At 31.7% G+C, this 26,114-nt stretch overlaps 2 protein-coding genes across 5 annotated transcripts in view; both read right to left on the bottom strand.

Moving 5' to 3' along the window:
- Window positions 1-1,126: 1,126 nt before the first annotated feature.
- On the bottom strand, window positions 1,127-14,334 carry LOC138309522 (failed axon connections homolog). 4 transcript variants are annotated; one of them, XM_069250744.1, is made up of 7 exons: window positions 14,242-14,334; window positions 7,287-7,410; window positions 6,276-6,414; window positions 5,233-5,429; window positions 3,662-3,858; window positions 3,097-3,213; window positions 1,127-2,544 (listed from the first exon to the last, which is right to left on the bottom strand). In XM_069250744.1, the coding sequence occupies exons 2-7, from the start codon at window positions 7,400-7,402 to the stop codon at window positions 2,444-2,446; spliced, it is 867 nt and encodes a 288-aa protein (XP_069106845.1). In that variant the 5' UTR covers window positions 7,403-7,410; window positions 14,242-14,334; the 3' UTR covers window positions 1,127-2,443. The 4 variants fall into 4 exon arrangements, with proteins under 4 accessions (XP_069106845.1, XP_069106848.1, XP_069106846.1 ...); XM_069250747.1 differs by having other exon boundaries at window positions 6,276-6,411; XM_069250745.1 differs by lacking the exon at window positions 14,242-14,334 and adding an exon at window positions 7,657-7,904.
- Window positions 14,335-22,934: 8,600 nt separating this feature from the next.
- LOC138309731 (uncharacterized) overlaps window positions 22,935-26,114 on the bottom strand; it is a 44,440-nt gene continuing 41,260 nt past the window's right edge. The window contains exon 43 of the mRNA XM_069250950.1: window positions 22,935-25,765. Within this exon, the coding sequence (XP_069107051.1) occupies window positions 25,644-25,765 (122 nt within the window). The 3' untranslated portion in view covers window positions 22,935-25,643. The remainder of the gene's footprint in view (window positions 25,766-26,114) is intronic.

Genomic DNA, 26,114 nt, shown 5'->3' with positions numbered 1-26,114 from the left:
ATGTTTAGTAAATTCTCATTCTGTGGTGTTTTATTATCTTATTTGCTGAGCACAAGAATTCATTATATTATTTATGTTTCGTTAAGGGGCCACGTTGGCCGAGTGGTTAAGATGTCTAGACATATTACCACAAGCCCTCCGCCTTTGGGTCGCGATTTTGAATCCTAAGTGGGGCGCGCGCGGTTGCCAGGTAGTGACCGTTTGTCGGTGGTTTTTTTACGGGTAATCCATCAATAAACCTGGCATGTTCTTAAATGACCCCCCTGCCTGTGACTGTAATAGGACGTTAAACTACATGATAAATGAAATTGAAGATGAGCCTGGAAATGATTTCCTATCAATATGCCATACAGAATAAACGACAATGAAAAAATCTAAGGTTTCCTTCCCGAAAAGAACATAAGCCGCTAATTAATATCAATATTTTAGGGTAAAAGTCTGACAAAATATCATCAGAACACACTATACTTCCGGCCAATAGTCATATCTACAAAGACAGCAGAACCAAATGATTTCTCTATATACGATATGTTAACGTTTGCCACTGTCCAGGTTAAATGGATTTTCCAATTTGGTCACATATCACTAATTTTGAAGAATGGCATTTCACACACTTATAAATAAAAAGAAATTAAGATCTACCATGTGCTTAACTTTTATGTGGGGGTGTCTTCTTATGTTGAATTCCGCATCAAAAATTGAGCAAAACATTCATGAAATTCAAATATTGATTACCTCCCCCTGTCAGAAACACACTTGACAGAATTTTAAAATTTCTTTACATGTTTTACATCTACATGTAATGCCCAGCCCATTAAACATTTGAAACTGATGCGCCCTGAATACCCAACCAGCAGACTCCGAAACATTCACCTCTCTATGAAATCGTTTGCCCTCAAAGGGATTTCTGGGAAGATATTTTTGGTTTGATTCTGCGGTCCCTACAGATCATATGCAGACTTGCCAGTGCGTGTTATTTCGGAATTCACAGAATGATGGTATTGGATCTTTTGTAGAAATCTTCAACGTTTGATGAAGGAAATAAAGTTTCGTAGAAAAACCAACATAATGTCCATCAGAGCGTGTCACAGCTCGTATACTTAAACAAGTAAAAAGTAACAACATATCATATTTATTTATTTTATTTCTTCAACTTAAAAAATATCAAAAACAAAACTTCATTCATAAATGCAAATGCTACTGAAGCGTTCGTGTGCTCCTTGATTCAAGCACTTATTCAATCAGCAAAATATATTTTCATCAATTTTGTACGCTATCATCAAAATGTTCAACAATTTATTAGCTCACTCAACCGTGCCTTCACTTATTCATTGAATTGTTTATCAATGCATTTAATTCTTCTTTCGTTCGTTCAATTATACACCCATTCTTTCATCATTATTCATTCATTCGTTAAATTATTCATTCAAATATCCATTCATTTTTCAATTATACATTCATTCTATATCAATACATAATTTAAATATGAAAATACGATGTTGAAATGAATAGTCGAGCAAAGAAAACCAGTCTAAATGCCTTCATTGGTCTTCCAAAAGTCCTTGCATATCACAACAATGGTAACGTTCTGCTTATGATCATTGAAATTATAAAAAAAGCCCGAGTAAAAGCACACTTCTAATAACAAATTCGCCCAACTCTTTGAAAGCGAGGCTGCGTGGAAATTTTATCTCGGACATAGCCAGCCGGGAGGACGTTTTAGGATTTCTATAATATATTAATTCCTTCGCATGCAATGCTTCGATAGACACTCACTGTAAGATACTGACATACTAATTTTCGTCCGGAAAATATGAATTTTTAATTTAAAAAGAAATTTTACTGAATACATTTTTCACCATTTTTACCGACTTTTGTTTTTTCTTCACCCGACTATTCACTTTAACTTTATTAACAACAATTCTGTCAATTGCAAATTATCATAAAAATCTGTTATTGCATAAAATATACATCTTTACCGTATAACCAGTTATATTTGCGAACAAGATATTTTCACGATATAGATCTTGAATTAAAAAAAAATAATTCTAGATAATCAAGATTTCGTGAATCAGATTCAAAAGATATATGATTTAACTCTTCCTTAATATTTCAGGAGTCCATGACGATGACCCGCTAAATCGCTTAGATATCATTCCCGCGAATATAATTGGGTATATGGTATGTGAAAGGATAATAAACTGTACATCATATGAATAAATATAAATATTAACCCTGTAAAATATGTCTGTTAATACTATTAGAGTTTGATAATACTGATTTTATTATTTGCAGAATTATGGTAAACTCGTAGAACGTCTTTTAATGTCAAATCTGTGGAGTTAAGTGCTTTCATCGCTCACCGATAACAACAACAAAAAATACATTACGGAATTCAAATTTGTGGTACAAATAAATAACATAAATAAAGTATAACTCTGCATTATTTAAGTTTTAAGTCTCCGTGGGTAATACAGCTATTCCAGTCCGGCCAGAAATTTGTCTTTATCCTCTCGCAGTAGTCCACTAAGTTTTTATGTTTCTCTATAAGAACAAAAATATTTGTTTAGGTCAAAAGGGTTTTTTTCAATATCAAAACAAAAGGTAAAGTAACATATAATGTAGATAAGGACAAACACATCTGTTTAATATAATGTGAAAATAACAAAGGTCCAGCTTCACGAATATTCATAAAATGTAAGAAATTCCTCAATTCGGATTTTAAGGAGAACCCATTAACATAAGATTATTTTTCTTCACATCTGTAGTGTTTTCGTATGTGGATTTTCTGTTAAGGGTTCTGTATATATATATTTATTTATTTATTATTTGGTTTTGTTTTTAAGGGGGCGTTATCTAAGGAAATTTAGAATCATAAATATATTATTTGAAAAAAGGGACCGATTAAAAGGTAATGATTAAGACAAAATATAAACGCATAGGCTTTCTTTTCAATCACTAATTACAAACATGTCTAGCAATACATGCTAGAGATACGATAGCGATTACAAACAAATCGCTCAAAATATTCCCGTAATTTTAAAAAGTTCTTAAATCAAAGGAGAGCGAGATGATATGTGATAGGGATTGGCTTACCTGTTAATATTTTCGGTACAGCTGTGTTAGGTAAATGCCACAACAGCTGTGACAGCTGTCCAAATATAGCACAGTCTACTTCTGTCGGTGTATCACCAAAGAAATACTGTTTGTCTCCTGAAAAAAAACACAATATGTAATTAGAAATCAAGAAATAATTTGATCGTTTTGGATACATAAATATGATATTGAATATTCGATAATCCAGACAACTATGAGCCCATCATCAACCGTCCGGATAACGAATTTCTGGACTACCGAACTATTTGCGTCTTGGGTATGAGGGGTTCATTTGATACCGATATCACTCGACTTTCGTGTGTAACCCTAAATGATATTGAGAATGAGGCTTATAATTTAATTTAGATATCTCAGTCAGGTACTAATTAGGCATAAATGTGATATTACTTGAATCAAATTGAGTTTGGCGCATTGATATCTTATTCAATAGTTCAGTTTGGTCGGGTTTGGTTCGGTCTATGGAAAAATAACCTCAAAGATCCAACCAATAGAAATGCTTGTGACATACGAAATTAAATTATTGGTACATGGTGGCAATATTTACCTAGGTATTGTGATAATGCTGTGAGGTCTCCGTCCAATATGGCCTCCACTTCCTCCTGCGTGTGACGTCCGACCCCTTGGTCACGTGTCTGTTTACCCGCCATATATGTCACTATCTTCACTTTAAGGATCGACCATCCTGCCAAATTAATGACTTCTTTTGTTTCGTCATAAATCCATCGGAAAAGAATCATAATCCTGTTTGAAAAATTCAGTTGAAATTATTGATACAACCATACATGGAAGTATAACAGAGCTCTTAAATACCATTTCACGTGAAATTATTGATACAACAGTACATGGAAGTATAACAGATCTCTTAAATAACATTTCACGTGAAATTATTGATACAACAGTACATAGAAGTATGAGAGAGCTCTTAAATAACATTTCACGTGAAATTATTCATACAACAATACATAGAAGTATGAGGGAGCTCTTAAATAACATTTCACGTGAAATTATTGATACAACAGTACATGGAAATATGAGAGAGCTCTTAAATAACATTTCACGTGAAATTATTGATACAACCATACATGGAAGTATAACACAGCTCTTAAATAACATTTCACGTGAAATTATTGATACAACCATACATGGAAGTATAACACAGCTCTTAAATAACATTTCACGTGAAATTATTGATACAACAGTACATGGAAGTATAACACAGCTCTTAAATAACATTTCACGTGAAATTATTGATAAAACATTACATGGAAGTATAACAGAGCTCTTAAATAACATTTCACGTGAAATTATTGATACAACAGTACATAGAAGTATGAGAGAGCTCTTAAATAACATTTCACGTGAAATTTTTGATATAACAGTACATGGAAGTATAACAGAGCTCTTAAATAACATTTCACGTGAAATTATTCATACAACAGTACATAGAAGTATGAGAGAGCTCTTAAATAACGTTTCACGTGAAATTATTCATACAACAGTACATAGAAGTATGAGAGAGCTCTTAAATAACATTTCACGTGAAATTATTGATATAACAGTACATGGAAGTATAACAGAGCTCTTAAATAACAGTTCACGTGAAATTATTGATACAACAGTACATGGAAGTATAACAGAGCTCTTAAATAACATTTCACGTGAAATTATTGATACAACCATACATGGAAGTATAACACAGCTCTTAAATAACATTTCACGTGAAATTATTGATACAACCATACATGGAAGTATAACACAGCTCTTAAATAACATTTCACGTGAAATTATTGATACAACAGTACATGGAAGTATAACAGAGCTCTTAAATAACATTTTACGTGAAATTATTGATAAAACATGCATGAAGCATGTGATTTTTTTTGTGCGAATATTTCGAGAACTTGGCTTTTTTTTGTGCGATTTTCGAAACTGTGTTTTCTTCTGCGCGATTCATAAGTCAGACTCATTAAATTTGTCAAAACGAATCTTACGAATTTGAGTTGTTAGTGCGCAGGTCGTTATGCTGCACACTTTAGTATTTTAGCAACACATTTGTAGATTATCTGACGATAATCCAATGACGAAAAGTAAACTTAAAGTTTTCTATTCACTCACCAATACGTATGTTCGTCAACCATCTTCTGAAATGCACGTGCAACAGCTCGTTGTTCCGGAGTTAGTCCTTCATTGATGTCCAGTGAACGTTTTTCACGGAGAAACTGCATGCAAAATTCTGTATCTGGGACAGATTCCCCGTTATATTCAATCCATGGTATTTTCCCTTTAGATCCTCTCTTCGAATCATAAACATTCTGTAAATATCAGAGTTAGGTCCCTTTAGTTATGACGGTTATTTTCATAGCAATGATTAATACGATATTAAAAATGGTATCTGGTACAAGAGCTTTTTCTTTCTTCAATTAAAATTAATTTACTTAATAAAAATTAATAATACATTTTATTTTTTACAGTTATTTGAAATATGTGAATTTCACCTTTTTCTTTAGATATAATGAAATGCATCATGGGACAACCGAGTAACATCAACTGATAATGTTCTTAATTTGTTTTCAAAATAAAATTTTAATTCATTTTCGTTATTGTAGATTGATATTGTCAAGTTTTATTATGTAACGAAACATTAAGGCTTTCAAAGAGATATAGACACATAAGATCATAAGGCTGACTAAGAGGTGACAAACGAAGAAGTAAACGAAAAGTTAGAAGCAAGTTGAAAGGAGGATAGACAGGTGAGGTACTTAAATAATCAACCAATGGGACTTGTTTATGTACTCATAAAGTTTGCGCGGTACTACATTTAGTATCTCCAGTGGTGATGGAAGGTAAATCTTTGTAATCTTTGCGCTGCAATGACGTTAATGAGCAATATTATCTTTAAGAGTCACCAACAGAAACATTACTCCAGGGCCAGGGTCCATAAAACTTTATCAGATAGACTTTTTATTCAAGCCTATGGAAAATCATATACTTGAGTAAAAAAATCTGTTTTATGGTGTCAGGCCCTGGACAAAGCAGGTATAATGTACGTAAATTAGGTCACCTTGAAGGCCATTGGACGACCGATAAGTCTAGTGATGTTTTAATGTATATATAGGGGAATACAGAGAATTTATTAGAAATATATCATGTACACGTACCTCATATGGTATTTTAGCAACACGCAGGTACGTCTCAAGTTTTATGGCGAAGGGGCTTAGGCTAGGGGCGTATGGGGCACGGCTAGCCTGGTGCAGTATGACGACATCTCGAGGAAACGGGGCTGGAGAGGACACACTGCTGAAAAAAACAATATACAGATGATTTTTTTTTTTTGTTTTTTTTTTTGTATAATTGTAGCTGAATATTGATATCTAATCGACAAATGACATAGCGGGTGTCTTTGTATATTAATTGCGTTAAAGTAGACTGGAACCTGACTATACTGAAATTCTAGAGGAAGATAGTTCCTCTTATACACGAGAACACCACATGAATGTACAGCAACCTCCCAATGGACGAATAACGTACTTCAAACTCGCAACGAGGCTGCATTTACATAACCCTTGCTATTAATAGGACGCTAATTGAATCAAACAAACAAATCAAGAGGAAAACACCGAAAAAATTATTCAGATATAAATATAACAAAGGAAATCGACAATAAATGAAATTATGAATTATTTCAAATTATGAATGAATAAATATATATATGTGATTTCAAATTTTGTTGGATCTACTAATATAAGGTGAGTAGGTCTTAAGAGCATATACCTTATAGCAAACTATTATACAAATTCTACACTTAATCTTTAAGAATATTTTGTGCGGATTTTCATTAGAACTTAGTCATTATCGTTGCTATCCACATAAACTGTATCAAATCGACATTTGTAGATCCACTCTAGTAAGCAAACCTCAAATAAGGAAACATTTTTAAGAATTTCAGCATAAACTTGATAAATGCCCACGGGCTATAGTTGGCCTCATTTTCCTGTCCTCAAGATGGATGATATTACATCAGCATGTTACCAGCAGTTAGGTGTACAACTAGTTAAATTATCCTACCTCTTTTTACGTCTGTATATGATCCCTGGGGCAAGTAGAGCTGTTACAAATACGATCCCCCATTACACTAGCAGCTATGAGTACAACCAGGCAAATTTTCTTACCTCTTTCGTTTACGTCTGTATAAGATTCCGGGGGCTAGTAAAGCCGTTACAAATACGATTCCCCCTAACACTGGCCCGGGGGTGAGGCTGCTCAAAGTCATTGTTTCCATTCCCATAGCTTAATCTGTAAACAAAAATAAAAGACATTTAAAATCACAGAATGCATTCATTTAAAATCGCTAACTTATACTAATGTAGTATCCATTATGATGATACGTTGATGCAGTTTTGCCTACCGATAATAAATAATTAAAATTTCGTGTGTAACTGATGGGTAAAATACACATATCACTATGCACGAGTGTGTTGTGTCTTCACAACATAAGTCATTGTGCCGTTTAATTTGTCGAGAGTATAACCCGGTTCTAACCTGACTTTGAGGTGAACGCCGCTCGTATTGTGGTTTACCACTAAATTCTTTTTACAGTTACCGCTATTCTCAGTCTACAATGATCCCGTTTTGACAGTAACCCTAGAACAACCAGCCCTTTATATCTTTCTCACGCTTCCGCTGTTTACATCCACATATTTTTATCGCTGCTTCCTCCGCGCCTTGGTTGTAACCATCTGATGCGTAAAGTTTAAGTAGCTTTTAATTGATTGTAACCGAGGGCGTATCGCCCTGTTACGTTGCTTGGAGCGTATCCAAAAGCAGTTATGCAACGGGCCAATTTATTGGTTAATGATTGTTTCGTCACGTGTGATGACGAGTTGACGTCGGATTGACCTATTTAATATCAGGTAAAAAAAAAAGATTTGAAAAATAGCTACATGTCAGAAGTAAAATTCACCTTTGTTGTACCGAGGAAACAAACAATAAATAAAGCTTTCTCTGGGCGTTAAATGTAACACTGTATTATCTATGTGTGTGTATGAGGGGATAGTGCAACGACAAATAGGTCCACGGCGTAAGACTACGTCATACATCTGTTACGTTCTCCAAAGACGAGCCAGTGATGATTTAGAATGGACCCAAACAAAACTGTATATCAAAAGGCAAATACAGAGTAAGCTGTCTTTTCTTGATTTTAGATTATTTTATTATCCATCTAATGGATACCTGTTTAAACGGTCAAAATACGCTGCTAATTGTAATATCCTTTAGAGGCAAGTTATATGTGAACAAAATTAATTCATATAATTTCCAACGTTTTGAATCTCTTATAAAACCTACGATTCATGCTATTCTTTACTACACCACTACGTGTTACGTATTAGAAATAGTATGTTCTGTCGGGCATGTGAGGTGATAAAACTACCTGATTTTCAAAAGCATGATTGTAACAGGCGACTAAATTTTATCTTTTATCTTTTTTATTCATTTTCAAAGACTTTCTTCATTTGGCTTTCAGTTTGTTTGTTAATTTGTTTGTTTGTTTTATTAAATTAACGTCCTATTAACAGCCAAGGTCATGTAAGGACGGATTCCCATGTATATGCGTTGTATTGCGTGTACGAAGTGCGTGGTGCATATTTGGGGAAACTGCGATATTTTCGCGTTGTGTCTTCTTCTATATTTTTTATGAGCTTAACAAACGTTCCTCCATATGAGGAAGACTCTTGGTTATATGTCCACTGGTTGAGACATGCCATAGTCTAATATTTTAGGAGTATATGCATCTGTTTGACGTTCACTATAAAAGAAGTGGGACAACTGGCTTGCCCCTTATCAATATGGTATGTAAGGGAAAAACTGAGATATGACTTTGAAATGGAAATTGTAAGGTTTAATTTTAGGTCATTTTATATTCCCACGTAATTTTTCCAGTACACACACCAACTGTCATTATAGGGTATACCCAAAATTAGACAACGTTTAAGGTGAATCACGATTCACTTGATGAGTTTCACTTTTCACTTTTTATAATATCTAAAAATATCTAAAATATCTCTGTATATGAATAATATTGGGTTGGAAATAGTTACTATACTATTTTGCGCCATTTGAGCAAACCTTTGATCTACGGTTTTTGATCTACTCATCAAGCATTTCGTAGGTGGGTAGTTGGTATGTGGTTTTCCCCACCAAATGACGTGTTTTGTGTATTTTGTGTATGGTATATAGACTTCATTCTTATTTACTGACCCCTTAAGTGATTTTAAACTCAGCATAATGATTAAAGGTAATTGTATAGAAATAGGTCAAGCTTTTCATCAGTTAAATTTATGACATAATTTCTTACCAAATATATACCGACATGAATATGATCATTTTCAATTAATAAGTTTAAATGGTCAGATATTTTGTTAATAGATCCGTTTTTATTTAATATTTATTCCCTTCTTTTGATTCTCGGTGTTGTTTCATGAATGAACAGGACTTGTATTATGCATACACAACGTTTTAACAATTCTAGGGAACAAAGAAGAAACAATTATTCTAAACACAATTAATGGGTTTCCATTGACGCGAGATAAATAACAAAAATAAAACCTATTACCTGTTTAAATACCTTCCTTATATTATCCAATATACAGTATAATATACACAGGAAAATATACATCATTGCCTAAGATTAGGTTATGGCACCAAGGAAATGAAACATTTCCTGTGTAACCGTTGTTAACAATGATTGTTAATGCCGCCATTAAGCAGTCTGGTGCAGTGATAGTTAGCTTACGCGCGGTTATTTAGTCGAAATTCTGAGTTAACTTTGGTTATAATATGTTTTATGTTACTAAAGAGTAAATGGAGTCAGGCTTAGAACCATGAGCTTCGGAAGAGAACACGTTTTATAAGAAAGTGAAGTTTCTGATTCATTTCAATTTTTAATACAAAATGTTAACACATGTATTAAAAAATCGACTCTTTTACCAGGGCTATATTTATATATCAAAGATTTTAAAACTGAACTTACTTTCCAGTCATACGTGAAACTCTCAAAACAACCCGATTTCCTACACATGCTAATAGTATATATAACATATACAAGCACGTCCCGATGTTAATAAGATACATTTTAATAAAAAAAATCTTTACATATGTCATAGTAACGTAATATAATTCTGGTGTCAGGTGCTTTATCTAATAGTAAGGGATCACTTATCAAATTCAAGTGTATTTTATCAGAGGTATTGAAGTAGTGAGGTATTTTATCTGTTTATAAGGTATCATATTCAAGTATTTGATAAGAGGTTTTCAAGTAGATCATTGTATATTAGCTGCAACAAGAGTATCGATAGCTTCCCATATACTTCCTCAATCAATCCACAGGAGACAATGTTAGATAAACATTCTCTAGATACCAGTTATGGAGAACCATACTTAGAACTGCTTAGAATTGCTTCCCTTTGTCGGTACTTAAAGGACTTAACCAGCTACTTCCTTAATACGAGAGATGAAAAGTTGTTCCCCTACTTCACTACAAAACTACTAAAGTAATATCCTTGTACGATAGCAGCAGGGCATAATATGTTCTTTTATGAAATAATATACTTTCAAGGAACATATCCTTTTCAAATTTTATTGTGATATTTGATTATTTTAATTGACAACATCATTTCTGAATATCATCAATTAATTAAATCAGAAAATTGGTAGAAAAAAAAACTTATCATTGAAATTTATAGATAATAATATCTGATATATCCATTGAAACGTTGTTAAGATGAATACAACAGTATCTGTATCCTTTATTGAAATAAATGTTTAAAGGCTTATTTTCAATGAAATGAACTCATGGCAATTGACATGATTTAATATCCTAGATATTTTTTTTTAAATTAAAGATGATTTGAGGTCAAATATGTTTGAAAACTGCCCTCAAATAGTTTTTTTTAACTAAGATACATCAAAAACAGTTAAAAATTAGCTGTAGTCAGGTAACGATTTGACTTGTCTATTCTAGATATGTCATACAGTTAAAAATAACTTTCACGTGTTGAATTTATCATAACTCCATCAGATTCAGATATTATCATTAAAATTGTTAAAAGTCATCGCAAAGAAAACACTAAAACTAAATCTGTAACGTGTACGCTATCTAAATGATAATATTGGAGACGAACCAATTAAGGGTTTATGATGCGGAAAAGTGTAGGAGGTATCCGATGTAAACAAACTGTAAGTACAGGTATATACCTTTACGGCCCGTACAGACCTAATTATCGGGGACATCACAACGTCAGCTTAAGTTCGTGGTCGCCCCCGGCTAATCTATTGTAAATACATTTTACATACCCGGCCAACGTAAACATGAAGAGACGTACTACCTTCATTCGATTAAAAGGTTGGATCGTTTTACGTGACTATTTTTCTTAATTATTGACGAAAAAACTGATGAGCAATTTAAATATCAAATTGCTCATTAAAGTGGACTGCATGCAAACAAAAATATAAGGTAATTTTTTTGTTTATATGTAAAATATCAATGATATCTTATTTCAGACGTCCTAAAGCTGTATTTTTATTGACAAATATTTATTTTCTTTCTTTATTTTGACAAAAGTCAACAAATAAGTTTTTATGAAGAAAAAGAAAAAAAAAACTATGAGCATTTTACATTACAAATTGTTCTGTACAGTGTATGAGGAAGGTCTCATGTTTATGTTTAATTATCAACAATTTGGTATGTCAGAAGTGTAAATAGTGCTTAATACATTTATATTTTAAACTATGGTGCATTTTATTAACAATTATCTGTTTTATTTTTTTGTTATGACAAAAACGTCAACGAAAGACCTTTTATGATATGTGAATAAAATAATATTCTGATTAGTGAAACTATTTATTTTACTTTGACAGATTTCTTTTTTCCTTTTTTGTTCCATGTCAGAAAAAGACATTCGTTGACGATTGTGTCACATACTACCGATAGGAAATATATATGCACATAAAATGCACTATTGTTTAATTTTACTCAAATTTTCTTTTGGTATTCTGATCATTGAGAGTAGTTATTCTGCTTTCAATTTGAGTGAAATGTTAATAATCGTACATACAGTACCATGGACTCCAAAACAATAATTGTACATAGTTGTGTATTCTGAATTTTGAAAATGCCAAAAGTATAGAGTAAACGTTTATTTCATAGAATATTTAAGTGTAATTAGATGTAACAATCTTGCTTATTACTGTTAATTTCAACTGGATAAGGTTGAAGCTAGACAAGTGTTCGTTGAAGTATTAAACTATCGTTTTATGGAAAGCGTGGTCTATATACATACCAGAGCTTTGCAGACAAATTTTATAATGCGCGTTAGAGATTGATTGTCTACAAAGCTCTGGTATAGATGTCATAAAAAAAGATATTTTAATGCCTAAATTAACATTATCTTACAAAATAGTTTAGTGTAATAGTTTAATTACAATAGTTTAGACGACATTACAAGAAATGCTTAGACATAAGATAGTTTATTCATAATCACAAGATATATTTGCTGTGATTGTTAAACGGAACTCGGGTCTGGTTCCTAGTTCCGTTTAAGTTAAACGGAACTCGGGTCTGGTTTTATTAAACGGAACTAGGAACTAGGAACTCGCAACCAACTTCAGCTTTCCATTACTCAACAGAGCACTCGTAATCACAAGATAACTTTGCTGTAATTATGAAATAGCTTAGACGTAATGATAAAATATCTTAGTTGTAATTACATGATTATTCATTCTTACGACATACATCTACTAAGTCGTAATTCTGACAAAGACATCTTGTGACACAAACCGGCTTCTGTGGATAAATGCACAGGGGGAAATGTAAAAAAAAATCTTTGTGACCCGTTTTAGCAAATAACGCTTTGTTAACTCAAGAAGACGGGGTAAATTCCTTTACTCGATTAAGAGATTTTGTTTCTTGAATGTATGATGATAAGTAACTTGAGTCGGTGTCGATGCTATCAGGTTAATTTTTACGGCTGTTGTACATTATTGTTGTAATTATAACAATCAACATGCCTGTTTTGGTACTAATATGACATGACTCGGTGTCGATGCTATCTGCAGGTTATTTTTGACTTACTGATATACCATGTATGCAGGTAATATTGACTGAAGGGGCGTTCCCGTTGTTACAGCGAATCCCATGTCTGTCTGATATAATAAGTATGGTTTGACAAAGGAACGATTTTGATTCAATTCTAACTGATAATTTTATCATGTGACTTTTCTTGATAATTACGTAATCTTGGCAATTATGTATGGAGAAAACGAATGGAAAAGGGAGAAATCGAAAGATTTCTTTATAACGTAATATTTCTTATTTATAAATTTAGACTATCACAATCTGTGAGTGTGTTATACATAATTACCTTTGAGTATATATTATCGTTTTATCCAATACATAACTATTTTCCCACATATGCATAACAAGTATTAAATTAAATGTAAATTAATGTTATCCTCAATAACTTCTACCTACGATGCCTAACATTAATCATTAAAATGATCCTTAAACATCGATATATCTCCATACACATATGTGTGCTGAATTGATTACACAATACGTCTGGTTTATCCTGGGTAGTGTATAGGTGTATCGCCTTATTGTATTTACACGGGACTCTTTGAATAGTTAGTTTTATTGTTGGTATGTTTCTACTCAATCACTTTCTAGCAAACTGAGGAATTTAGTACGTGTGTTACGTTTTATGGTTCTTATCCAATCAGATACCGTAACGATATATTACAAATACCAGATGAGAGTAGCATGATACATATATTACACTCAAAATCGATTTCTACCTGGTTCTCCTATTCCAGTTATAAATTTGCTTGAAGTACATAATTTTATTTTCTGATCATTTTAATAACATTCATTGTAAAGAACGTCTCTGCTTTACTTAAATCAAGAACCTACATCATTATCAATGAACATTGGAGATGGCATACATTATTCCGTAATAACCTGTGCACATAAGAACTATTTGCATTAAAACAGATCGCTGTGACTGATGTACATCATGTTTCATCATTCGACTAAAACACGCCATTAATGGATACGTATACTTAGACACCTACCTTCTATACTTGTGTGTACCTCCAGTGTGACAACTTCACACAACACACACATATATATATAACAAACGACAACCACGTGGTAGCCGTGGTGGTGATACTATTTATAACCGTACGCGGGTTCACCGGAAACTCTTTAAAACTGTCGTGAGCATGTATATAATAACACTCCCTATAGGCTGCTAGGCGGCACGTCTTAGGTCAATTATTGGTTCGGTAAAATTAGACAAAAGAATAATTCAAATCAACAACGCCAACGCTACATCATCGTAATTAAAATGCCTAATACATTTTTATATGTAAACTTATTATTCTTTGATTAGCTAGATTATTTTAATGACGTTTTTATCTATCAACCATTTGGAATTTAAGATTTTAACCATCCATGTTTTTATTGTAAATGAAATTAGAGTCAAATGTATAGGATCATAAGAGAACATGGATTTGAAATCCGGGCTAAGTAAAGCTAAATCACCTTAAATATTAATTTATCAAGCTGGGTGACTCTGCAACATCAGCAAATACAATAATTTATCAACAGCATGCCATAGGATAGATACGGGGAATTACTACTGACATATTATCACAGGACTTTAACTAATTAATACGTGTCAACCGATCGAAACAAATCCTGTTTTTTTTATCATTTAAAAAAATTGCTATCAACAAAGTCTCAAAAGGATAATTAGCTGTTAAAATCGGCATTGGTATTTAAAGAAACTACATTTATTTCACTACTAGTTTATCTAGTGTAAATAATCATAACAGTTATTGCTCATAACAAATACTACTGCAATCATGCATACTGGGTACATACGTAGACAGATACAAAAAAAACATAATAGATCATTTTCTTTCAGAAAATGTCGACTACCATTGAGGAAAATGACTTTTATGAAGGAATATAAACTTCTTGCCATATTATGACTTACGTGAAATTAAACTTTACATTCACTAAAACACCAAACAAACATTTGATATTTGAATGGAAAATATATCTTAAGTTTCAATCGCCACTGCTCTTATCATAACATAATTATTTAGTATTATATTATATTGATTTCATTGGTGAAAATTCTACGTTTAAACCACAGCTATAAGTATTGTACATGTGTGCTATTATATAACAAATAAAACATAAATAATTAACAACAAAAACGAAACATACTTAGAAACAAGGTCACATATCTTCTTTTTATATTTACATCAAATATGAACTAAGCATACACAATATCATACATCATTTATACCACAAAGACATGTTAATATTGTTAAGTTGCGTGACGAAAATGAAGTCTCTTTTAATTTTGTTTACTTTGTGGTAACTAAACATTCTTTTAAGAGTATTTCGGAAGATATATCTGATTCCACATTTATTTGTCTGCAATGCATGTGTTGTTTTGTGATAAAAGAGGTCTGTGGTCCTTCACAACACAAATATGCTCTGTTTCATTAAAAAAAAAACCTTTAACATCTAGAGAGATAACATTCATGATAGGTATGCTTATCAATTGAACAAGATTTAAAATAGTACTTTGTCGTCACGATGCTGATAACATACCCCATTGTAAAGAGTCAGCTCTGACATATTTAAGGATACAATTTCAAGCTTTAGCCAAGACGTCTAAAGATTTTACATATGTATTGAAATAAAACAATACAAAGAGTATAACAACACTCAAGTTATATGTACCGAAAGCAGTGTTTGATTAAATGTGTATCCATAAGAATTATACAGAAACTCAAAAGTGATATAGATTCTGATTGCATTAAGGAAAATATAAACAAATAAACAAACAGAAAGAAAGTGAAATAGCGTGAAAGAGATATTTTGATTGATTGAAAATAAAAAATGAAAGGAGAATGATATGTGAAAGTCCTCCTGTGAGAGGACAAGATTTGTAGAAAAAATTGTCTTCGTTTTTGAAAATAAAATGTACTGTTTAAAAAAAAAAAAAAAAAAAAAAACATATAAAGCAAGTCACAAAAATTATTTAAAAAAAAATAGATTCGGTTGATACTCAGGTATACGATTTCCATGCTTTTACATTACCAAATTGGCATAAATCTAATTCTGAAACTCGACACTCAGAAACACCACTGACATATCTTATTATTAACTCAGAAATATAATTGTCTTGTCTTTAGACTTGGCTCTGAACGATGGTCGGTGGGTTTTTCTCTGTGCTCTCTGGTGTCCCTCCATCAATTAAACCTTTGACGTCCTTGAATGACAGTGGGACGTTAATATGATGGAACCAAACCAAATAGTTTAATAGTGACAGTTTATTTTTTACTATTTAATGTTATCATAGTACGATTTGAATTATTTGAAGAATGTTTCATTCATAAAAAAATTCAGCACAATTTCTCGAATGAATTACCAGAAATGATGATATAATTTTATTTTAGCGCGTTCCTATCGAAATTTAAACGGATAACAATGAAACTCAAATCAATGAGAAATAACGCTCATGGTTTATTAACCACAAACACACGCCGACAGAAAATGTATTCATATATCTATATATCTATAAAAAAAACATTTACGTCAAAGGTGATCCATTAACTGAAGATAAGGTGAATTTATCTATATCGTTTGTAGTTACCAAAAATGGCGGAAGTGCAATATAAAACTCCCATGATGCACCTGACAGATTGGAGATTGAATGTGCGACAAGCTGCAATGTATTACGTCATATGAAATGCATTATGTCGCGCCAGCTTACCTTGATGTATTTGTCTAATAAATGCAGTCTTTGTACAGGATCCAAGCTGTTGTTGAACTAGACCAAAAACTGTCATCATCATGTTTGAAGTTTACTTGAATACAAATCATTTGTTTGTATTTTTATATTTTTTTATTTTTTACTAAACCTGCCCTAAACTACAAATACAGGCTGGGCTGAATGACAATCGTGTTCTACTGTTCACCTGTAAATTCTGTACAGCCAGTCGCATACTTATCACTGTTAGTTGTTACGTCACAGATGAGACATGATCTATCACATTGACATTATACATTGAAACATCTGAAGAAATGTATATTAATAGATACGGAAGCGTACGGACATGCAATTACACATGTATAATGCAGGTCTGTGTTATTTCTTAATATCAGACTTTCCTTTATTTCTACGCAAACACACATTTAGTTTTCATTTGATAAGATTACTTGGAATTTCCGTTTATTTAATTAATGTAAATCAACATTCCATCGTGTGCGATTTACTTTCGCGAATTCCCCTAAATTACCTCTGTGAATTAACATCTTCATTATTTATTTTGATGTAATTCCATTTCAACTTTTAAGTCCGCGAACGTTGAACTTCGTGAATCTGTTTTGAAATGGAGATCACGAAATTCAGTAGCCGAAAGTTGGTTAACTATATGAAATATGATGACGATATTGAATCGAAGAGATTAATATTTTACTCGTAAAAATGCTTTTGATATATGCCTTTATCATTAAAGTTTTCTCAAAATTAGAATTGAAAAAATTGATGATCCAAAATGGCGTATTTCTAAGTATTATAGGTCTATTACATAACCTATGATTGCGCAGTACAACTTTTATATCAATATGAATAAGTATTCATAACATACCTGCATACTTACTTGCACATATAAAATAAAATAAAAATAAACTACCTAAGATAAGCGCACCATCGTTAGACACCTATTCAATCATACAAAGAAAAAACATACATCTATCAGTTGTTTCTATTTCCAATTATTCATTTCAAAATTGAAAGCTCATCAAATACAATTATCATCATATGAACAAATTCATACCTATACATAAGCTTGTGATATTGATCCAATGAATGCAAAAATGTTAAACGTAATTTGTGATATTGATCCAATGAATGCAAAAATGTTAAACGTGTTTATACAGCTGCGTTAGAAATTAAAATTAAATACTTTGGTAGATAGCATGACCAGTCTCGCTCCGTATCGGAGGTTTGTGACTTTTACCCAAAATGGTGACCACGTGTTCGACATGCTATCATTATAACAAATATGTTCGTTTGGTAGTCAATAATTCTTTAATCTTATGAATTATAATCTAGTCAATATATCCAAAGTTATGATTGATACCCCAAAAAACATAAACATATCTCAAATGATACGTATTGAAAACAAGTTTTCGAAATGTCTTCTATGAACTTATCATTCATCAGTAGAAAAATATAACTAATCCACTACAAAGATGAATACATTTTTATTCAGTGTCTAATTTTGATCATCGATCGCTGATGTAACAATACTTAGATAGGATTATATAAATAGGAAAAGAAAATGACATATCTAACCTATATCAGAAGACCGAAATTTATGTGATTTATGGTCGTTCTGTGGTCGAAAATACTTTATAATACAATACATGCGTAATCGGGTGATATATATAGGTACGACACTGATCGTATGATCTTTTAGTACAGTTTGAAATAAGAGATAGCTATTTATCTGGCAAAACAACGAAAAAACAATAATGCTTGTGAAAGGATTATTTTTGTTTTTGTTATTTTTTTCTCTTAAACTGATTAAAATCATCAACGTTCCATCTTACCATACGATTGTATGGAAATCCTTCTACAATACACAATACCATTTTGTTTTCTCAATCGTATAGTTTGTTCTAACTATATCTACTGCAATTCCATTGATTGATTTCATCACCTTCTCCAATTTACCTGTACACGTTCGCATGAAGTGATTGATTTAATTGAATTGCACTCCCACACATTCACATGTCGTGAATTGTCTCGTTAAACTCCGCCCGTTTCCGGACATCTCCGTGTCTGCACCTATCACCCCACATATAAATAACGATTTACCTGTTGTCATTCTGACGTCGGCACCTGGCTGCGTTACCAGGCAGAACAACGATAATTATATACTGGTGACTCACTCACTAATGGAAGCCTTTTAAGCCCGCTTTAAATGTGTATACTGTAACACTATAATGTAATTCCTATTCATTTTAACAACCGAATAATAATTATTGAATTTTAACATCTTATATTGAAAACGAATTCATTCACGATTGTAAACGCCTCTACTTTATCATGAATTGTACCGTTGAAATACCCTCCGCACCTATGACGGTTATTTAATCTTACAACCATCTCTTTTGAGTGGTATTGTTTGGCAATGTTGTTGCGTAATTGCATTATGAATATGTTAAAGATACAATAAAAGGAAAATTTATATATGTCATTATAGTTTTTACTGCTTTTGACAATATAAATACTTAAAATTGTAATATTCCGATTATTTTATTATTACACATCTGTTTCCGTTAATAGTTATGACATGTCTGACTGAGCCAGTGGAATGAAAATGTTTATTTACTCCTACTGACCGATGATTGGTGGTTTTAACTGAATTTATCCACCAACAAGCCTAACATTTTCTTAAATGACTCTAGCTGGTAATAGGTCCTTGATCTAATAAAACCAATCCGCGTAAAGTCAACATTTACGCATTTCATTTCGTTTCAAAATGTTCCGTGAGATTTAATTTAAGGTTAGAATACATTTTAAAATAGTAACAAATATATGGTGCCATTAACAGTGCTATGAAATGTTTATATGCAAAACTAAACAGTCTCCCAAAAAAACACCCGGTAATTTAAACACCGAACACACCACATGGAAGGCCGTCCTTAAATGGCTGTTAATTGGACGTAAATATGATAAATCTTACCAAGCAAAGACTAAACAATATTATTAGGTAACATTTAAATCATTGTTTACGAAGATAAAATTATATATACAAATTCGTTAGAGATGCCTATGGCATATTGAAAGACGTCGACGACAGGTAACAGGTACATGCAATATACTGACGATAATTTACCACTTATTTTAACGTTTACTAATTATTTAAAGTTAGGATCCTTTAAGAACCTAACCTATGAGTAATTAGAGCATAATATTCTGTCGGTTTTTTTTTTAATTTTTTTTTTTTTTTTTTTTTTTTATTTTCTTTTGTTTGTCTAATCTAGTAATCCTTTCTTTAAACTACACATGGCTTATTACGTTAATTAATGTTAAACACAAACTTACATAGATATGTACCTTGATTATGAAGATATTCTATAGTTGGAGAAATTACCAATGATATCAAAAACATAACAATTCTGCGATTTAATTATAGATGAAAAGATGCATGAAATTTAGCTGCAAGAAAAATACCATTCAAGACTTTTCTATTTTTGTATCATTTGCCATTTAAAACAATGATTTTTTCAACAATGTATGCTGTGGAAAATGCACACTGTAACTTGCCTTTGATTGACCCTTAATGAAAAAAACGCCAATGTTTAAAAAAAAAATATCAACATCATAAAAGCATATTCGTGTTTATTATCAAATCGGCAAAATAACTTTAACAATGACATAAATAGCTTATAAAATTAGTTGAGCATCTCTGCATAATTATGTAAACATCTCGTCCTTTGGATACAAAAACTAGCTATATTTATTCTTTCATTAATAATCTGTCTTTGCATATTACGGAGTTATCTCTCCCTCATGGGATTATATCGATTGTGACGTCATTATTTTGTGTACGACACGTCGTAGTCTTTGAATGTGACGTTATACTCACAAACACATGGCGTCATAATCCATGTCTACTCGTAATGATTGACAACTCTTTAATATGCAAAGACGGAATATGCATTTACGCAAAGTCTTCTTCAAACGCAACACTACACAGGCAGAAGTGCCACACATGTAATTCATGATGGAATTTAATGTCATTTCACGCGGAAATAATATGATATTTTTCATGTCATTCACATATGATTATCATGCAATTTACATGACATTTCTTTCACGTATGAGAAACGCATGATTCATATATACATTATGAAAAACATCCTAAATTAAGAAATAAAATGAAGTTTTTTTAAAAGTGATTCTTAATGTTGAGTAACAAACGATGTATTATTTTTCATCCTAAGTGTCGGTATCTCTTTGCGTAAATGATATCTGAATTATTTAGTTTTGGAAATAAGTACAAATTACACCATCCCGGATGCGGTACAAAGAAGATGCTAACGCAAGGATCCAAACTCAATCTTTAACATGATTCGGACAAATTTACAGCATGAAAATACAGATTGCGTTTCACACGTGTAATTCATGTATGGCAATTTTGCGTGTGTACATTTATTAAAATATAAATGCATTTACAAGGCTAATACAATAACGTTAGATTCTTTAAAATACCTACCATTTTACTAACAATGGAAAACAAGTATGATGACATGTAGATAAAGCCATATGAAAATATATATAGTGCAATGTATTAAAATACGATATACAACAAACATAAAACGTTTACAAAATATAACATGAATTATTACATAAGTTACATAACACAATGACATATCAGATAAATCAATAATAAAACCTTGGGGAGGTCAATATTGTGTTGTACACACTTAAAAGAATCAAATATCAACCGAATAAAAAGTTCATATTTTAAATATTTGGTATGCAAATTCATTGAAAAGGAATAAGATCTATTTTTAATTTAACAACTTTGTGAGGTAATCGACGGAATATCGAAAACGTTTTTCTTATAACAGTATAAGGATGATTAAACAAAAACTCCACCTCCTCACAAAATGTTAAACATTAGACTCGAGATGACCTGGTACCGTCAATAAATGCAAACTAAAGGTGTGACTTGTGTAACAATACATTTTACTTCTAGTAATATAATACTTCAACTAATTACTGAAATAGAAAGTTCTTACGGAAATCATAATTAACATTATAATTAACCGTGAAATATGTAATAGCAAATCTGAAGACTAATCACAGTGGTACATATAATGAAAGTGATAGTGACTCCTGGAATATTGAGGATGTCGTTTGCTAGTTTTGTAAAGAAATATACGGATGTTTTTACTTAAAAAACAATTAAGTCATGATATCATGTTAAATAGATTAATCCATGATTTTTTGTGTCACGAAGTAAGAACATTGTCGACCAGCAACTTCCCACCAAACATGATATTCTTCACACTATCATTTCATCTACAAGTTATAATCTAAAATTTTAGATTTAATTCCCATAACCAAAACAAGTAGTCTTTTAGTATCAGTGATGAGATCAAAAAACTGGCAATATGTACGAAAACTATATGCATAACTCTTTAAAACGCTTTTCTAATGTACAATTTGTCATGTTAAGAGAATATGCTCTATAATAGCTGGCTAACTGTACCTTCGGCGCGTTCACACCTGAAAAAATTTAGATGTAAGCTTAGAATGTATATATATATATATATATATATATATATATATTGACTACTTATGAAGGTGAGACAATTTTGTAGGCCATTTATAGTCAATGTATAAATTTTTCATTCGACTCGTCACAGCTGTACCGATTAACACGTAAAGTAAATTAAAGTAATGAAGGTATGAACATTATAAGATCGATAACTAGTCATGGTGTTAGGTGGAATGAGCTTCTCTTGAAATAGTGATTCTCATGACATAATATGTTTATTTTTTTTTACAAACCAGGCTTGTTTGTTTTTTCTTCTATTGTTATTTAGTCTTATTTAATTGCGCTTATTACTATTTCAACTTCAAATAATATTAAAAGCTGTTTGTAAGAAAAGGAAGCTATTTCACAAGAAAAAATAATTTGAAAATATAAAGAAAAAATAATTTGAAAATATAAAGAGGACTAAATATGGACAAACAGGCAGAAAAATACTGAAAAACACTTTTCGCGTATTCAACATATTGCGAATAAATAAAGCACACGTAGCGACAATATTGCAATTACTAAACAAGTATTCCCTTTGGACTCCTGCTCGAGCGTTATTTTGAACTTACGTCAAAATGTGTAGCACGCCGAAATAGAGTTTGCATTTATATCAACACTATTCACTGTTAAACAGTTGCATCATTTTGAAAATTGAAAACTTACAGAGACAGAGACGGAGACATACAGTGCAGTCATTACACAATTTATAAATACATATTCTACTACGTGTGTGGTATCGTGAACCATGGCACAAACTTAAAATCATTAAGGCTATTTTTGTAAACTCATGTAAATATTAAATTATCATAGGGTTCACTGGGAGCGAAACATATAGTACCATCGATTTTATGTAACAACTCATGCACACTTCACTCGTCTCCTTTTGGTGAATTCGATTCATCCTTAATTTGAGCATAGGCTCTTCTGTACAACATACATAAGTATTCAATTGTCTTATTATTTAACTGCGTATTTCATATAGAAATATATACCTTTATTCCACAGTACATATTTTTAAAGAATTAAGCCCTAAGGCAAAGTGAGGGATATAATTGATTATGAATTGGATAATTATATCCCTATGAAGATGCAAATGCGTCCCTTACAACAACAAAAAACACGTGTAGAAATTTTCATTTTGCTGGTTTAGCTAAAATGTCACACTAGAATCAACTCGAAGCATAACAATGAGTTACTCCTTTTCTAGATATTTGGGTTGGCATTAATCGATTTAGCAACGTGATAAATATCCATGAAACCCGAACAAACATTAACGTACAATTTAAACTAATGTCATACCTGTCTCAGAAACAATTCTTTGTCAACATCACCTCTGCTTAACATGAACACCTTTAATGGTCCAAAATAACAAATATCAAAACAGTTGTGTTTATATTGAGTACTTGGCTTCCCATACGTGTCCCATGCGTTGTCATTATAGATTTGACTGTATCAAACATGAAACAATGGAAAATGCAAAATACTATATTATATATCTCTGAGCAATACTGATTGTATCCTCCGTTATAAATATATTCTATCTAGTCATGGTAACGCTCGTATATAAAAAATATATATATTAATTTAATATCACTTTAACAATGATTGATAATCAACATTAGTAAAACAATTTATTGAACTTGTAGTCACAACCGTAAAAGTAGAAAACATTATTCTCACTATACATCTAATAGCCTGTCTTAGCATATTACAAAGTTGTTTCCCTTGAGGGAAAATATTGAACGTGACGTCATTATTTTGTGAGTGAAAATCACATCGTTTCCTCCGGAACATAATGGTATGACGTTATGCTCACAAAACCATGACGACATCAGGTACCCACAAGAGCAGATAACTTGCTTATATAAAAAGACGGAATGGAACACAATGGACATTAAATGTATAAGGAAAAGTTGTGTAAAACTAAAAATTGGTATTTTGTAAAAACACTTTGAGGAATATAACAATTACAGACAACATATTTCATCATTTTTTCAGGAAACAAAATCTAAATATCTATAATATGAAAATAAAATGTTGTCGAAGAATTATAAAATAAATTCTAAAAATTTATAATCTTATGAGTGTAAAATTGATGATAGGAATGTGAAAAACTGGAATGAATTTAGATACGAGAAATGAAAGTTTATGACAGAATATAATGTTTATAAATAGTAAAATGATATAATTAAAAATTGCAACTTTCAGACTAATGGTAAAAATGTGAATAAAAACATGACATTTGATAATTCAACATGAATGCCTGTCCACCCATGACATTATCACAATGGCTTTATAAAATCAGATGAATGGACGGACAAATACGTCATATATTTGAAATTAAGTAATAACAGTGAAGAACAAACTTACTCCATTCAATGATATAATTATAGCTCTGTGCAGTTATGGTTTAGCAAACTTTCCGGACTGCAGGATTCTGTTTACTTTTCAAATATTCGAATCTAAATCCTGATATTTCAGTCCGGATTGTGAGATTTCCGGATTATCGACGTCCGGATTACTGCATATGCTGTTTTCACTAAACATTTAAAAATCCATGTCAAGACGAACCCTTGTAGCATGTTCATAAACACATTATACAGAAAGGGAACATATTCGTTTGTTCTTTTATAATCTCACAACACGTAACATCACTTCAAACAGCACAAAAGGCATACACCTATGAATATTCGGAAACCTAAAATACATCTGACGAGGAATATATAAGCACAAAACATCTTACTGCATTGCAGATAGCACCGTATGACAATACATTTATGAAATATATTTGTCCTAGTACACCAATATGGTATTTGATGTTACTGGCATATTCTCCATACTGTATAACATGAAATGTTTGTGGGGCACTTTCTCCCGTGGTTTGGATATTTAGGGTATATCGTGGGAAAATATATTTGCTGATGTCCTGTAGAATAGCAATAATAATAGCATATAACTCATCACTTCGTTATTTTTGTTCTTGGTTCCACAGAAAACAACGAAAATTCCCAAAGGACGAACAATACATGTTATAGAGTATATCGGCTAAAGCCAAAACTTTAACATAGAAATAAAACATTTGTAATTCTGTAAATGACCAATCATCCCACAGGACAGTTCGTCTCATCACTGTTATCTAAACAGTCTTTGATCGTATCACAGCGGTCAGCTAATGGAATACACAGGCCATTTCCGCAGGTAAATTGATCCGACCGGCAACCACCTTTAAATGTAAAAACAAATTATGAAGTTTTACTCTAAATTATTACAAATTATTTTACTTTGTAAAAACAAAGTTTTACTCTGAAGGATGGCATAATTTACACACACTAAACGTTTGATATTTGCAAAAAAAATGATTCGTTTGTCATTACCATAAGTCAAATAGCATAAATATCATTGTAAAACAAGATTCATTTTTATCTTATATTACATTGACCTCTTCTTTTCGATTGTTTTTGATTAATACTGTTTCAGATACACCAGAAGTATCAAATGTTTCCATCTCATGAACAGAAACAACAACTGTTTTTATTACGATTAAAATTTTGTCAAATCTAATGAAGACTTCC

This window comes from Argopecten irradians, chromosome 15 (genome assembly GCF_041381155.1).
Source record: "Argopecten irradians isolate NY chromosome 15, Ai_NY, whole genome shotgun sequence".
NCBI classification, from domain to species: domain Eukaryota; kingdom Metazoa; phylum Mollusca; class Bivalvia; order Pectinida; family Pectinidae; genus Argopecten; species Argopecten irradians.
The sequence above is the reverse complement of the archived record's forward strand: the minus strand, read 5'-3'. Positions and strand labels throughout refer to the sequence as shown.

What these genes read in the sequence shown, in the direction of transcription:
- LOC138309522 (XM_069250744.1), bottom strand. Translation starts at nt 7,402, where the DNA reads ATGGGAATGGAAACAATGACTTTGAGCAGCCTCACCCCCGGGCCAGTG. An exon ending in TTGCTAAAATACCATATGAG is followed by an intron (nt 5,430 to 6,275) that starts GTACGTGTACAT and finishes TGATATTTACAG; the next exon opens with AATGTTTATGATTCGAAGAG. An exon ending in TGTACCGAAAATATTAACAG is followed by an intron (nt 2,545 to 3,096) that starts GTAAGCCAATCC and finishes TTGTTCTTATAG; the next exon opens with AGAAACATAAAAACTTAGTG.